The sequence below is a fragment of the Urtica dioica genome, chromosome 6, assembly GCF_054948205.1.
Source record: "Urtica dioica subsp. dioica isolate 48M chromosome 6, U.dioica_male_clone48M_v1_H2, whole genome shotgun sequence".
Classification (NCBI taxonomy): domain Eukaryota; kingdom Viridiplantae; phylum Streptophyta; class Magnoliopsida; order Rosales; family Urticaceae; genus Urtica; species Urtica dioica.
Window position 1 is genome coordinate 936,215 of NC_142761.1, and position 15,732 is coordinate 951,946.

The window sequence follows — 15,732 nt, forward strand, 5'->3', positions numbered from 1 at the left end:
AAAATTAAATTTATCCATGTGGAGGCAAGATTATACACGAATTCTCCACATTCTTATTAGGAATAGGGTCGTGGATTTTTTTATTAATTAATTTATTATTATTATGATTATATTGTGGACGTAAGGAAGGTACGTAGTGCTAGCGATAACATAAAGTATATAATAATCTTTGGTCACTTATTGAGTCCAAAAAGTAGTCAAATATATAATTCCCACAAAAAAAATTATTAACACCATAGGATTTAATTATACATACATATTATTATAATAATGTGTCAGCTATGATATCCAAATCAAAATAATAGAAGCCCATACGTAAATGTTCTCTTTAGCTTCTTCCAACCACGCAGTGCTTTTCGACAAAACAGAACCAAACTCTGCGGTTTTTTTTTTTCTTTTTTTTTGAGATTTTGAGATTTTGGAATGAACTTCACAGATCACAAGAGCCAAATAGTTTTCAAGATTAAGAAGAAGACAAAATTATTATGCTCCACCTTTGAATTTTTACAGTCACGAGATCACCTTATTTTCTGATCTAAGTCAGTAAAAAAGATTTTTGTCACGTGCATGGAAAATTTCTGATACCAATATATTGATTAAAATGTTTGTCTAGCCTAGAGTCGTCAAAAAATTACCCCGACGAGATAATTTGTTTTAGTAAGTCATAGCTGAATATATATAATAAAAAAAGTTTATAAATATGAATAACAGTGATATGTTAGGATGTAGTGAAATTTTCTGATCTACTCTAATTACATATTATTACACCTATATATTCCAAAGAATATAACCAACTCATCCCCATAAAACTGCAAACTATTTTTATCCCAGATAAAATAACAAGTTCACAACGGAAATACTTTCAGCATCAACTTGACAAAAGTATCTCATTTATTCATATATTTCTTCTTCCCATACTCATTAAAAAAAATGCAATACATAGTTAAGAATATATCATGGTTAAATAGCGTTGTTTAATGATTCCAATAAAGTGACCACATGAGTCACTAACTGACTAATCGTATGAACTTGATTTATTCTAAAGAAAACTCATCACAAATTTTATCTTCAAAAATATATTTAACAAAATCACCCAAAATATACATCTACGTGTAAACCTAATCATCAAATCTTTCATCACCTCTCTCTCTCTCTCCCACTCTCTCTATATATACAAACCAATACAAAAGACACTTCATTTCAGAATCGCTTCAAAGTTCAAACCTCCAAAACCCTACTCTCTCTCTCTCTCTCTCTCTCTCTCTCTCTCTGATAGCCAAAATGTCAAAAGCAAAAAGAGAGTTTTTCTTCATAAGCTTAAACTCATTACTAGCATTATCATTATCACTATCATTATTATTGTTTTCGGGGTTTTGGGCCGCGGCAGAAGGGCGGGCCCCTTTCGCTTGCGACCCAAGAAACGCGGCGACTCGGACCTTCAAGTTCTGTGGGTCCCGGCTCCCGATCCACGTGCGGGTCCAGGACCTGATCGGACGGCTCACGATGCCCGAGAAGATCAGGCTGCTCGTGAACAACGCCATCGACGTGCCTCGGCTCGGGATCAAGGGCTACGAGTGGTGGTCCGAGGCCCTACACGGGGTCTCCAATGTGGGCCCCGGGACCAAGTTCGGCGGCTCGTTCCCGGCCGCCACTAGTTTCCCTCAGGTCATCACCACCGCCGCGGCTTTCAACGTCTCTCTATGGGAGGACATAGGAAAGGTATATATATATATATATATATATATATATATATACATATATATATATATATATATATATATATATATTCTATAATATCTAGAAGAAATTCTTTTTCTTTAGTAATGACATTAATAGTTTTACAATCACACAAATCATAAGGTTGTGTTTCCGGAGATTAAATTATCATTGATTTCAGACTCAGAACTTATATATATATATATATATATATATATATATATATATATATACTCATATTCAAATATTAGTTAATAATAAATATCATTTTTATTCATTGTGTCTCTTAATTATAGTTTTAGTTGTGTGACTATATATCTCCGATACGATAGATGAGTAAAAAAAAAAAATAGATTGTGTCTTTTTCACTTATGGATTATCTGAAGTTTTTTTTTTTCTTTCTAATTTTTAGCATGTGACTTTCTTTTTTTCTTTCTTATTTCACTTGTAGTTTTAGTTTACCAACTTTTTGTAACAAAATTTTAGTTGTGTGACTATATATATCTCCGATACGATAGAGGAGTAAAAAAAAAAAAAATATAGATTGTGTCTTTTTTAAAAGTTTTTTTTTCTTTTCTAATTTTAGCATGTTCCTATAAATAATAAAAAAATTGTAAAAGGAGAAAAAAAAACCAAAAAAAGCTTTTGTGACGATTTTTTTTTCTTTCATCTATTTTGTTTGTTTTCCAGGCTTTCCTTGAGTTGATTATGATATGTTTACTTTTATATGTGACGATTAGTTTATTCTCATTTTATTTAAATTGATTTTGGTGGAATATTTTGAATTCCTTTAGATTTAGCAGCCATGTGAAGTGCTTCATTAGTCAGTATCAACAAGACAGAGACATGCGTTACATGTTATGAGATCAAATAATCAGTCTAATATTTTATATAATGTTTTTGCACCCACACAAAAATTATATAATAATAATTCTATATTATCATCTACCCGATTCTGAAAATAAAAGAAAAAAATTATTTAAAAGAAGCAATAAATGTTGTAGTACTTTGACATAGCTCATTGGCTGGATTTCTGGTCCCTTGGTGTTTATGTGGTCCTCTATTGATTTTCATAGCAACAATTATTTGATTTTGTAATTATTTTGTGATATTTATGGTGCAAATGATAATGAAAGTTGACGCTTAATTATTTGCTGACTCAACCTTGATAAAGTAGATGTGTAATCATATATTATGTAAATTAAGTTTAACTACTGCAAAAGGACAATCATCAAAATTATTTCCTTCATAACAACGTTAATTTCCATGTTTCTATGGTACTTTTTCTCTTAGTATATAATATATATATATAGGCAGTGACAATCTAGTCACGTGGATATTGAAATGGATTCCCATACTCATTTTTTTTATACTTATGATTTTGTTGGAGAAAAAATGTTATTTTCAAAAGAAACTAATTCATGGAGCAAAGCCCGCCTTAAAAAAAAACAGTAATTATGAGAAAGTGATATGATAACTATTGGCATATATTGTTGCCATCGAAACTCCAACTTGCAAAATGCATATGAGTATGAAATCTATAACCTTTTATGGAATTGGGTCCCATAAATATCATCCCTTTATTTTCAATCCCTATATCCACACATGTATTGGATATCTCACATATTGTTTACAAACAAAATGAATGTCACAAAAAAAATATTTATAATGATGGATTACCTACTTAACTAATTTTGTGATTGGTTGTGATGTGTAGGTAGTGTCGGATGAAGCGAGGGCAATGTACAACGGAGGCGTGGCGGGGTTGACTTATTGGAGCCCCAATGTGAACATTTTGCGGGACCCACGGTGGGGCCGGGGACAAGAAACTCCGGGAGAAGATCCCGTGGTGGCCGGAAAATACGCGGCCAGCTATGTCAGAGGACTCCAAGGAAACGGCGCCGGAAATAGGCTCAAAGTGGCGGCTTGTTGCAAACACTACACTGCCTATGATCTCGATAATTGGAACGGCGTCGATAGATTCCATTTTAATGCCAAGGTAGACCAATCTCTCATCATTTTCGCAACTTAATCAAATATCGCGAGAAAAATTAATGTCAACTATGTATAATCCTAGTTTTTATGTCACAATAGTCTCTTTAATTTGATAGATACGTATTATTGACATGTTTACACATTTTTGTGAATACATCCATCAATCTCTAGTTTTTGTACAAATATTTTCTTTAAATACCAAAATAATCTCGCTCATTATGAAATATAATAAAATGAAAACAATTAGATATTTTTCTCCTTATAAATTAATTTTAAATTATTTATTTTATTGTATACCATTAAATGTCGGAGAATTCTGTAGATATGAATACAGGTATTGCTTTTGGATTAATCATTTTTGGTATATTAAGAAACATTAAAACCAACAAGTGATTTTTTTTTTTACTAGCCAATAGATCACGTTGCAAGAATGTATGAAAAATAATAATTTTTATATGATAAATGATTAATTAGAGGGGCGTTTGTAATATATAAGATATCAAACCAGTGAATTGATCATACTATATTATGTTAAAATTCATGGTACATAATTGACATTTTCTATAATATATATATTTTGATAAAAAAATACATACACTTTCTAAATAAAAAAATAAAAATAAAACATATACATATTATATAAGATAAAACATATATATATATATATATATATATATATTATGGACATGATTTATGGTAAGAAAAATAAATAGCACAAAAATAAAAGTTGTCAGAGAGTTATGGGGTTTAGTTTGTGGTCCTGATGAGTTTGTCACGCTGAGACCCTAAAAATAGCCCAAAAGCAATACAATTGGTAGTTCACTGGATTTCAAATGAATCTATATATAATGGGCTTTAATAGATATAAAAAATTGAGGCTCTTACTAAGAAGTAGGAAAGAAAGAAAGTCCACTATTGAATTTGGGTGCTTACTTTTTCAGGGACCAGAATTCTTCTGACTAGTGCCCTCTGCCCAATTGGAAGAAACTAGTCAAATGTTTGGGGCACGTAGTTAAATAGCTAATTACAATTAATTATTATAAGTTTCTCCAAATTAATAACATAATCATAATTTTACAAAAGACACAAATAATAGGTGTCAATAAGTTTTTTTTTTTTTTTTGACACAATCAATAAATTTATACACAAAGAAAGAAATCATGTCAAAAAATTTATATAAACTCTCAATTTATAGAGAGCGTTTAACTATTTTGCTAAAAACCCAAGACTTTTGACTATTTTACTAATTAGTTAGTTTTAAATGATATTTAGTATTAAAAAAATTATTTTTATCTTCTTGATGATATGTTACATTACAGGTGAGTAAGCAAGATTTAGAGGACACATATAATGTGCCATTCAAGGCTTGTGTGGTTGATGGTAAAGTTGCCAGTGTGATGTGCTCTTACAACCAAGTCAATGGAGTCCCAACTTGTGCTGATCCCAATCTCCTCAAAAACACCATCAGAGGCCAATGGCATCTCAATGGGTATCACTTTTTTTTTCCTCTCTTATTTTTATTTTTTTATTTTTATAAATAATTAATATTATATATAAAAAAAAAAAGGTATATTGTCTCGGACTGTGATTCTGTTGGTGTATTATATGATACACAACATTTCACCAAGACGCCTGAAGAAGCTGCAGCTGATGCTATTAAAGCAGGTATTTTTATTTTTATTTTTTTATGATTAAATAAAAAAAAGGAGGAAAATTATGGGTATGATTTTTTTTTTTTTTTTTTTTTAATGGTTGTAGGTTTGGATTTGGATTGTGGGCCGTTCCTCGCGATCCATACGGACGGGGCTTTGAAAAGAGGCTTGTTGAGCGAGACGGATGTGAACTACGCACTCGCAAATACGATTACGGTTCAAATGAGATTAGGGATGTTTGATGGCGAGCCGTCGGCCCATCCATATGGAAACTTGGGCCCGAAAGATGTTTGCACTCCGGCCCATCAACACTTGGCCCTTGAAGCGGCTCGTCAAGGCATCGTCTTGCTTCAAAACCGCGGGCCCGCTTTGCCGCTCTCGACTTCGCGTCATAGGACCGTTGCCGTTATTGGCCCCAACTCTGACGTCACAACTACCATGATAGGAAACTACGCCGGTATGTAATTCGATTGAATCAGATTATAAAAAGAAGAACATTGATTAAGGGTAAAATGGTCAATTCAACTTTTACAAAACTCATGATTAAGCGATAGTTTCGATGGGTACATGTGTTTGAAAGTGTATATAACTGATATTAATAGTGATGCTAAAGGTGAATCATGATAAACGCCGAATTTCGATTAAGCTCAGGGAGACATATGATATTTTCCATTTGATATATTCGATTTATTTTACTCAATTTAGTTTAATAGTGTCCGAATTATATACCTAAGTCTTGTTTTCGTGTTTAGGTATTGCGTGTGGATACACTACTCCGTTACAAGGAATTGGAAGATATGCAAAGACTATCCATCAAGCCGGGTGTGTCAACGTGGCATGTAGAAGCAACCAACAATTTGGAGCCGCCGAAGCTGCTGCTAGGCAAGCCGATGCCACGGTGTTGGTCATGGGCCTAGACCAGTCCATCGAGGCAGAGTTCAGGGATAGGAGAGGTTTGCTCTTGCCCGGTTACCAACAAGAGCTTGTCACCAGAGTTCTTAGGGCCTCTCGAGGCCCAACTATTTTGGTTTTGATGTCTGGTGGCCCAATCGACGTCACTTTCGCCAAGAACAATCCTCGCATTGGAGCGATTCTTTGGGCCGGGTACCCCGGTCAAGCCGGCGGGGCCGCCATTGCTGACATCTTGTTTGGTACTACTAATCCAGGTAAAATTAGCATTGCTAACCATCAAATGGAAATTATCTAAGACATTTTAATTTTTTTTCTTTTTCAAAAACGCCTCATTTTATTTTAAAAAGATATTGTTTTTACATTTTCATTTCACTTTTTCTTAGTCGTTTACGGCTTCATGAAAAATATTTACCAAATCATACGAAAAAAGAGATATTTATGAAATGTTTTAAAATTCCAAGTATTAGAAAAAATGAAGAACCATATTTAAATGAAGTATTTGTGATATAAAAGTAGTAAAATATATAATGAAAAATACGATTTTTTTTTTAAATTATTTATTTGAGTGTTAATTATTTGGAGTTCTTATGTTTATATATTCCATTGATTTAATTAGGAGGAAAGCTTCCAATGACATGGTACCCTCAAAGCTACCTAGCCAAGGTGCCAATGACAAGTATGGATCTAAGAGCAAACCCGAGCAACGGCTATCCCGGAAGAACCTACCGATTCTACAAAGGTCCCGTTGTCTTTCCCTTTGGTCACGGTCTCAGCTACACCAAATTCGTCCACAAATTGGTCCAAGCCCCGAAAAAAATCTCTGTTCCAACCGTCATAACGAACTCAACGATACTAAATAGTTATGGCGTAAGGACCATGAGCACTGATTGCGGTTCGCTCAATTCGGGCCTTGTCGTTGAGATTGAAAATATAGGGAATTCGGATGGGACTCAAACCATGCTCGTTTTCTCGAGCCCACCCGCCGGAGTAGGGACGGCTCATAAGCAGCTCGTGGGCTTCAAGAAGGTCCATTTAAGCGCCGGGTCAAAGCAACAAGTCCCGATTGGGCTTTATGCTTGCAAACACTTGAGCGTGGTTGACCAATTCGGGATCCGAAGGATCCCAATTGGTCAACATACACTTCACATTGGACATGACCTCAAGCATTCCATCTCCATTCTAGCAAATTAAGGAGATCATATAAAGTCTTATAGTGATTAACGAGTGATTATTATACACCCGTTAATATATTACTTATGAGTGTTTTCATTTCATTTCGGTTCATCAAGATTAACCGAAAATTTAAGGAAATTAAACAAATAATAATTATATATAGAAAAAAAAGACCGAAACTTTCTTGTTTTTATGCTTTCGAGTCACTAGTTTTTTGTTTTTTGTTTTGTTTTGTTTTTTTGTTTTTTTGTTTTTTTTCATATCATATTCCATTAACAAAAAATTGAACTTTTCTTTACATTTGAAAATGGAATGAATTTTCAAGATATAAACAAGAGCAAGATTAAAAAAAAAAAAAAAAAAAAGTGTTTTGCATTACCAAAAGCCATCGTATCTATTTCTTTTCCATATCAATCCAATATCCATTACCATGCGAGAATAATCGGTTGACTAAAAATATTCGTGATTTATTTCTAAAATAATGCCCAGAAACTGTAAGGAATTTACTAGTTAGTGATTAGTTGGTATTGTATAGTATCTGAATGCAACAAGCAAAGGTAAATTAAAATAAATTATAAAATGAAAGGTAGTTAGACATTTATAAGGATTAGGTCCCTTTTGTATCTTTTACCTCTTCTTATAGTCTTCTCTTCTTCTTAAGATATTTTTGTTGACTAGAACAATATGGTTGTGAGGTTTTTGGTTCTTAAATTACACGTCACTTCTTTTGTTAGTTTCCAAAATGAATGAAAAGTCGTAAAAATATAAATACACATGAAAGTTCATAATACTCAACCATTCATTCAATGAGAGTAGTCTTATAATATGCAATTGGAAACAAAGTGTCTTTAGTAGTTTTCTATACACACCTAAATTACTTGGCAATTATATTAAAGCAACAAATCAAACATTGATAATGATCTTGAAACTGTTGTAGGGTAATTTATTAAGAAATTCATAAAACAATCACTTTTCTTTTCCGTTCGGTTTCTTTCTAAATCTCCGCTAAATGCCAAAATAATGTTTCAATTGTGAGATTATTATGGAGGAAAGAAATCAAAATAAATTGTGTGGCCAAAGGCCAAAGGGAAATGTCGGCGAGAAATTGTAAGATTATTAACACGTGAGAGTTTAAAGAAAAAAAAACGATTGTGATATTCTAACGGCTAATACCATAATATATATATATATATATATATAACATCTACGATTCATCATTATTTGCCATTTATTTATTTATTCCTTTTTCACGATAATGATGATTATTTGTTTGAGGATGAGATTTGAAGTAGTCAAGTTTCTTAAACGTTTCTTATCTTATTCTTACCAAATAAAATAAAAAATAGAAAAAATAGCCGTTTGTTCACCACCCCTTTTAACTCTTATCTTCACCCACCACAACCCTGTATCTCAAAGATGGTAATATTTAGGTAACATACAAATTGTATAGAAACTTTGCCATACATAAAAAAAATATATATATTAAAAGAAAAAAAAAACTAGTTATCATTGTCTTTTTTTTTTGGGAAAATAACGCATTTATACCCTGTGTTTTAGTGAAATGTCGAGTTTAACCCTCGGTTTTCAAAAATGTCGAGTTCATACCCTCTGTTTAACTAAAATGACGAAATTATACCCTCTGTTTAACTAAAATGACGAAATTATACCCTGAAATGAATAACAGCGTCACAAATCTCCCTTTCATTGATATTAACTCTTATATAAGAAAAACTGAATCAAATCTAAATCAGTACCCTAACTTCAAAATTCTCAATTTTGAAATAAAAATAGCCTTAAATTGAAATTAAATAATAAAACTCATACCTTCTAGGAGATGACTTCATTCCGTGTTCGAATTGTAACTCTAAATCCTTGATTCTCTATTCGAATATGCGATTTTGATGACTATCAACTATCGATGTTTACCCATTTGCCTCTTTCTGTGTTCTTCACGATTAAGAGATTGTTGTTTATTTTTTAGTTTTTAAATAAATTACATATATGGCGCGAATGAATAAAGATAATTGGTGTTTATATATAAATATTATAGTCAACGTCAATGAAAAATCAATAAAAAGAATATTTGTGACATTGTTGTCTATTTCAGGGTATAATTTCGTCATTTTAGTTAAACAGAAGGTATAATTTCGTCATTTTAGTTAAACAGAGGGTATGAACTCGACATTTTTGAAAACCGAGGGTTAAACTCGACATTTCACTAAAACACAGGGTATACATGTGTTATTTTCCCTTTTTTATTACACTAATATTTTCCTTGACTCTTTCCATTAACATGTGGTTAATAATTACGTATGCATGTATTACATACACGTATATAAGGACACATATCAGATATAAATACGGACATAAATTCTTATCTCACTTTCTCACTCAACCATATATACATATTCATCTTCCATTTCCATATCTTTTTCCTTGCCTTTGCTTCTCTGCATTGCATCTCTCACTTTGCTCTTCCACAAGGTAATCCCAATATCTATCTTTTTTTTTTTTTTGGTCTCATATATTATTTGGGAGTCCTTTAGTTTTGTGGGGTGGTAAGTTTTGACTGCTTGGCCTTTATATATTTGGCTTGAAGTGACATATCTTTCTTTTCTATTCATAGCTTGTTTCTTCTATTCACCATCTCTCTTTTTTCTCTTCATCTCTTTGTCTCTCTTCCTCATTCTTTTTTTTAAGGTTTTGTCACCGTGCTTATTATTAATATCTCTTCTTCTTTTTATTTTTTTTGGACACTATCTTTTCTTCTTCTTCTTCTTCTTCTTCTTCTTTTCTTACAAATTAAATATCTCTTATTATTCTATCTCTTTTTTTTTTTATACTCTATAGAAATGACAGATTGCAACCAAGGTGAATCCTATTTCTCTTCCCAAGCACAAGAGGTATTCTTTTCCTAGCATATATATATTTTTTAAAGTTATAAATAATCTCATACATGTTAAAGAATTGTAGATTGTGAAATATATATATATATATATATATATATATATATATATGTATACAACTCTAGGAATACAATCTCATATAGAATTGCTTATATGTATCTCATTGAAAATGTCATTGCTCTTGTCATATTATTATAATATACCAACTACTATTTATCTTTTACAGAATTAATGTCGTTAGGTTTAAGTCATGAATCTCTTCTTTTTTTAAAAAAGTCATGAATCTCGTCCATCGGTTGGACTTGTTGCCGGGCTATAATACAACCATTTTTGCATACAAATAACAGTTATTATAATTCATTTGACTTGTAGCTTTAATTGATTTGCTAATATTTATACACTTTGACAATTTTTTTTAATTTTGGTATATTTACACATTTATTAGTTTTATTAGTTTATTGATCCAATAAACGATGATCTAAAAAGGTCACACAAAAACTAGGCCGCCTATTCAACAAAGAACTCTATTCATGACAAGTTGACTCATTTTTTTTATAACTAAAACTAAAAAATCAATTTGTGGATAAAAATCTTCATGAGCACATCCAGCAACATATAATTAATATCTTATATAGTAAATCAACTCATGTACTTGCCATTTAACATCTAACTTATTGACTCGGTTTACATTTGAATTAGCAAGGCAATATGACTAACGAATGTGGGGCTGAAAATAATGTCATAAGCTTATAATTCATATAAATTATTGTCTTGGTCATTTAAAAAAAAGGTGGGTCCTATATCATCTATGACATGTCAAAATACACTGCTTTGTCACAAAGCATAATATAATATAGTAAAAGCCTCCATGTAGCAATTTAGTATATTAGCATCTAGTATATAGTATTAGTAGTTTAACACTTATCATTGAAATGTCGGCAAGCATACGGAATATTCTATAAATTATGCCGAAGAGATTTAAAACCTTATTTTTGCTTTTGTTTTTAATAGTATCATAAGTGGATTATTTTTTTCTCTTTAAAATTATGATTTTTATTATTATTATTTATTATTAATTAGCTTTGAGTTGTCACTCATAAAATATGGTTGGAATTCGGCATTCATTACTCTGCTAATTAACTACCCTAAAAAAATAATGTAATTAGGCCCTACAAGAAAAAAGACATGTTGAACAAACGTTTCCTTTATTAAAAAAAAAAAAAAAAAAAAAAAACGTTTTATCTATTAAATTTTTTTTTTAGTTACAGGTTTCCTAAATGTTGACAGCTATTTATGTATACTTAAAATACATTTTAATAGGTAAAATATCTGAAGTGTTTTATATATGCTCATTCTAAGACCAACATCTCCAATGGTAGATTCTAAAAATGGTGTAAATTAGTTGCTCTATACAGACTTATAAATTTTTTTTCTTTCACAAATAGTGTTTTTTAAAACTAAAATTGTAAACAGCAAAATAAAATAAAATTAGAAACCATAAGAAAAATAATTATCTAGAGTAAAAATTACAGACTGAAATATGGGATTAATTTCTTTTATTTATTTATCAATTTTTTTGTTGAAATAAGTCTTGAAACATCCGTAATCTCATCAGTGTAATTTCTTCTAAAATATAAGTGTAGCGAACTATTAGTGTCAATCCATAGCATCTACATAACATGAAAGTACGACATATTATTGTGGTCTTATTTATGCTTTGTGGCTTGTGCTCAAACCACCAGTGAAATATCAGTCTAAGTGGTCCTTCTATCATATTTTTCTAGGAGTACATGCTTTTATAATTGTATATCAATTAAGGTGGTACAATTATTGGTATATGTTATAACTCATATACACTATTAAGGTGTCATAAATATAATAAATTTTTATGGACTAGAATATGTCAAAGTATACATAGAACCTTCACACAAATAAAAGTAACAATACAATTTTCTCGTTAATAAAGATTCTTTTAGTTATTAATTTTATTTTTACTTTTTTACCATAGGCAGTGGGAAAGAAATATGGGGGACTTGTTCCGAAGAAAAAGCCCTTAATTTCAAAGGTTAGAAAATATTTCAACAAGTAAGGATGAAATAATCCTTAAAAGTTAATAAATAATATGTTATGAATATATAGACTTCTTTTTATGGCGTAGGATCATGAACGTGCCTTCTTTGACTCAGCAGATTGGGCATTATGCAAGGTAATAATTAATTAAAATTATCAAGTTCATTTTCAATGGATTGTATTTTTTTTTTTTAATTTAAAGCAAATGGTCCCATGAAAGGCTATGAAAGCTTTGTCTCTTCTCAATTAACCTTGGACCAACTTTATAAAGAAATTAGTTTATAAAATTGTTTCTTTCCATGCATCTTACTTTTCTTGTTCATCTATCTTTCTGATTTTCAATCATGCATATATAACACATATTTCAGAATTGTCCTAAAAAAAGAAAGGAAAAGAGAAAGAAATGAAAGTGCGTGCATTTTATTAAAATGTTGAACTATCATTTTACTAAGCGCTTCTAAAATTAATTATACCATAAAAACTAGAGAAATGTTATAGAATAGTACTTGATTAATTCTTTATACACCAGCAAGGGGCAGCGGAAGATAAATCATCAACAGCTGCTGTAGAAACTTTAAGGCCAAAATTACAGGTATTTTATTTATTTATTATTATTATTATTATTATTATAGTTATTATTAATATGTAATATGACTGGGCAGAGAACACCACACCAACAGCTTCCGCCAAGGAGACCTGCTTGTGTGTCTGGGAAGGATAGCCTGGTAATTAAAAAAAGTTTATGATGCCAAAATATATTTTATTAATTATTACCATATAAATAAAAAAGAAAACAACTGAAACTAAAGTAATATAGAAATCCTTTTCCTTTTGTTTTTCTTTATAATGTTGCAGGATGAATAGAGACAATCTATCTGAGATCAGAGCTCAGATATGCTTCTTTGGTTTGTGTTGATAATAGAAAAAGGGACGTCATTGATGTTGATAATGTGTTAATGTTACATTTGATTCAATAGATTTAAAAAGTGATTTTTTTTTTTTTTTTTTTTTTTTTTTGGTATTAGCTTGAATTAGAATAAAGACATGCATGATGTTCTTTGCATGGGATGAGAATGATGTGATAAAGTTCAAATAGTGATGTAATTCCTCTCTCTCTCTCTCTCATTGTTGATAGTTTCAAAATCATATTTTGAGTACTATATAAATCCAAAAGCACATCTTTGAATTCGGACTCCGATGTCAAATATGAATCTAGAAAGTCTATCCCATTTTTCGTTCTCTACATTTCCTTCCAATGAAAAAATACCACGTCAATACATTTTTATGGTTATCATATATACATATATAATTTATTTAAAAGATAATTATAAGTGATGACGTGAGTTATTTTTATTGAGGACATAAATAGAGTAAGAAAAAGTAGATATCCAAAATCAAAACCAACACACAACAAAATTACACTTCAACGAAAAAAAAATCTTAGAATAACTAGCATTTGTAAGCAAACGGGTATTAAATGTAAAAAAGAAAAATCACAATGATATATATGAATTCTTACCTTAGTTAGGGTATAATTTTCATTTCCCTCAACTTGGCAGCCCAAATTCCAATGCTCTTAAGGGTGTTAACGTACCCAAAGAAGCCATGTTCTTTACTCTTATTCATGCTACTAATATTTTGGAAATCAAAACGCATGACATATTTAAGACCAAAATAATTAGTGATGTCCTCCAAATTGGTCTTGCAAAGCCCATTCTTTTCCACTATTTGGTCCCAAACTTTCCCTTTGTCTTTCATCTCTTCCACAATATCAAACTCTTCATTTTCATCAAAGCCCACAAATCCCACTCCAAACACTTCACTAAACACCTTCCACATGCTCTTCCACGCGAAAACGTCGCCGTTTGTGCAATTAAAGGCTTGGTTCTTGCATTGGGCCGTGATCGAGGCCCATATCTGTTGTTGGGCCAGAAATTGAGCGTCTGTAACGTCGCATAGGTGTTCCCACGTGTAGAGCGTGCCGGGGAACCGAAACTTTGTCCCCTCTTCTCGACAAATGGCGGCGTAAACTGCGACAGAGAGAATGACGTTGTAGACGCTCCTCGCCGATGCGCCGATGATGATCGAGGGTCGATGAATTGAGTAAGAAATCGACGGCGCGTGGGCAGCTACCAAGTCCTCAAGCGCGTAGTAGAAGTTCGGGTATGAGAGGCGAGGCATGTCTTCTTGGAAAGGCGGGTGGTGCGGGACGAGATGGGCCGAAAGGACTGGGTCAAAGACTGGGCCCATATAATGTTTTGTACCTGTTTGAAAATGGAAAATTTCAAAAATAGCTCAACATTTTCAAAATAGCGGATATCTTTTTTTTTGTAAATAGCGATTTTTCAAACGATAACTTTAATTAATTGTAAATACTAAGAAAAAATAGCTGTTTATGGCTTAGAAAATGCTATATTTGTAGTTATAACTTTAAGCATACTCTTTTTACAATAAAGTACAAAAAAGTTTATTGACAAACTTGTACGAGCTCCGAAGAACATACTCCAAGGAAAGAATTTTGAATTCTAAGCTCCAACAAAAGTTTAGATTAGATGAAAATGTCCAATTTGATTAAGACTTTAATCTACGAAATAAAAAAATAATAATTTAAAGTCGTTTCTAGAGGTAATTTATTCTACCTGTTTGAAGGGTGATATGGGTCAAAGGAGAGTCCAAGCCCGATTTGAGCACACCAATAACGTTCTCCAACATGACGGAGTTCACGACCACGTTGGCCTCCTCGCTCTCTCGGACTTGGATTGCCATCCAAAAAACGTGGGTGACTTCGCCAGAAACGGCAGAGATTTGGCGTCGCGTGTCGTCGGCGTTCTCTGCGTCGAATTCGATGTAGCCATCCAAAATGGAGCCGGGGAACCAATTGGGCTTGGGCCTCCGAGCGGCACCATAGACTTTCCATGGGCCGCCGAGAGCTTTTGGGCTTTTGAGAGCTTCGGCGAGGCTTAGGCCCGCCATGCCCGTGACTCCCACCACTAGAGCCACGGCTGAGCGTGGGATTTGATTCTCCATTTCGTTTTTTCTTTAAATTTGAAACTAATGTTATTTTTTGACTTGGGCACAAAGGCAAAATATATGAAGCATATACAAGTACAAGAGTCACATTGTTAAAGAAAACTATATGCTAAAATAATCATATCATCAGAACAAACTTGCATCAACGGTAGGTAATGAGAGTTTGTTAATTTGTATTATTTCGAGATCTGTTAAAAGTCTTCTCTTTCTAAACATATACGTAAGCGCATGCGATTACAAATCTGATATAGTATTGATTTATTTCTTTCATCATAAAG

The 15,732-nt window shown here is 32.1% G+C and overlaps 3 protein-coding genes across 4 annotated transcripts; 2 read left to right on the plus strand and 1 right to left on the minus strand.

Annotated features, from left to right (window-relative positions):
- The first annotated feature begins 1,203 nt into the window (after positions 1 to 1,203).
- Positions 1,204 to 7,646, plus strand: BXL1 (beta-xylosidase 1). The gene is made up of 7 exons (XM_089617410.1): positions 1,204 to 1,719; positions 3,434 to 3,715; positions 5,031 to 5,200; positions 5,279 to 5,376; positions 5,470 to 5,820; positions 6,116 to 6,529; positions 6,892 to 7,646. The coding sequence occupies exons 1-7, from the start codon at positions 1,282 to 1,284 to the stop codon at positions 7,464 to 7,466; spliced, it is 2,328 nt and encodes a 775-aa protein (XP_089473536.1). The 5' UTR covers positions 1,204 to 1,281; the 3' UTR covers positions 7,467 to 7,646.
- A 2,169-nt stretch (positions 7,647 to 9,815) lies between these two features.
- LOC149392701 (cAMP-regulated phosphoprotein 19-related protein) lies at positions 9,816 to 13,418 on the plus strand. Of its 2 annotated transcripts, none has more exons than XM_089618423.1 (7): positions 9,816 to 9,932; positions 10,299 to 10,351; positions 12,363 to 12,419; positions 12,513 to 12,560; positions 12,954 to 13,016; positions 13,087 to 13,149; positions 13,280 to 13,418. In XM_089618423.1, exons 2-7 carry the CDS (start codon positions 10,301 to 10,303, stop codon positions 13,286 to 13,288), a joined length of 291 nt encoding a protein of 96 aa, XP_089474549.1. In that variant the 5' UTR covers positions 9,816 to 9,932; positions 10,299 to 10,300; the 3' UTR covers positions 13,289 to 13,418. The 2 variants fall into 2 exon arrangements, with proteins under 2 accessions (XP_089474549.1, XP_089474550.1); XM_089618424.1 differs by lacking the exon at positions 9,816 to 9,932 and adding an exon at positions 10,015 to 10,148.
- A 484-nt stretch (positions 13,419 to 13,902) lies between these two features.
- Positions 13,903 to 15,517, minus strand: LOC149392702 ((S)-8-oxocitronellyl enol synthase CYC2-like). The gene is made up of 2 exons (XM_089617412.1): positions 15,064 to 15,517; positions 13,903 to 14,688 (listed from the first exon to the last, which is right to left on the minus strand). The coding sequence occupies exons 1-2, from the start codon at positions 15,449 to 15,451 to the stop codon at positions 13,949 to 13,951; spliced, it is 1,128 nt and encodes a 375-aa protein (XP_089473538.1). The 5' UTR covers positions 15,452 to 15,517; the 3' UTR covers positions 13,903 to 13,948.
- Between the last annotated feature and the right edge of the window lie 215 nt (positions 15,518 to 15,732).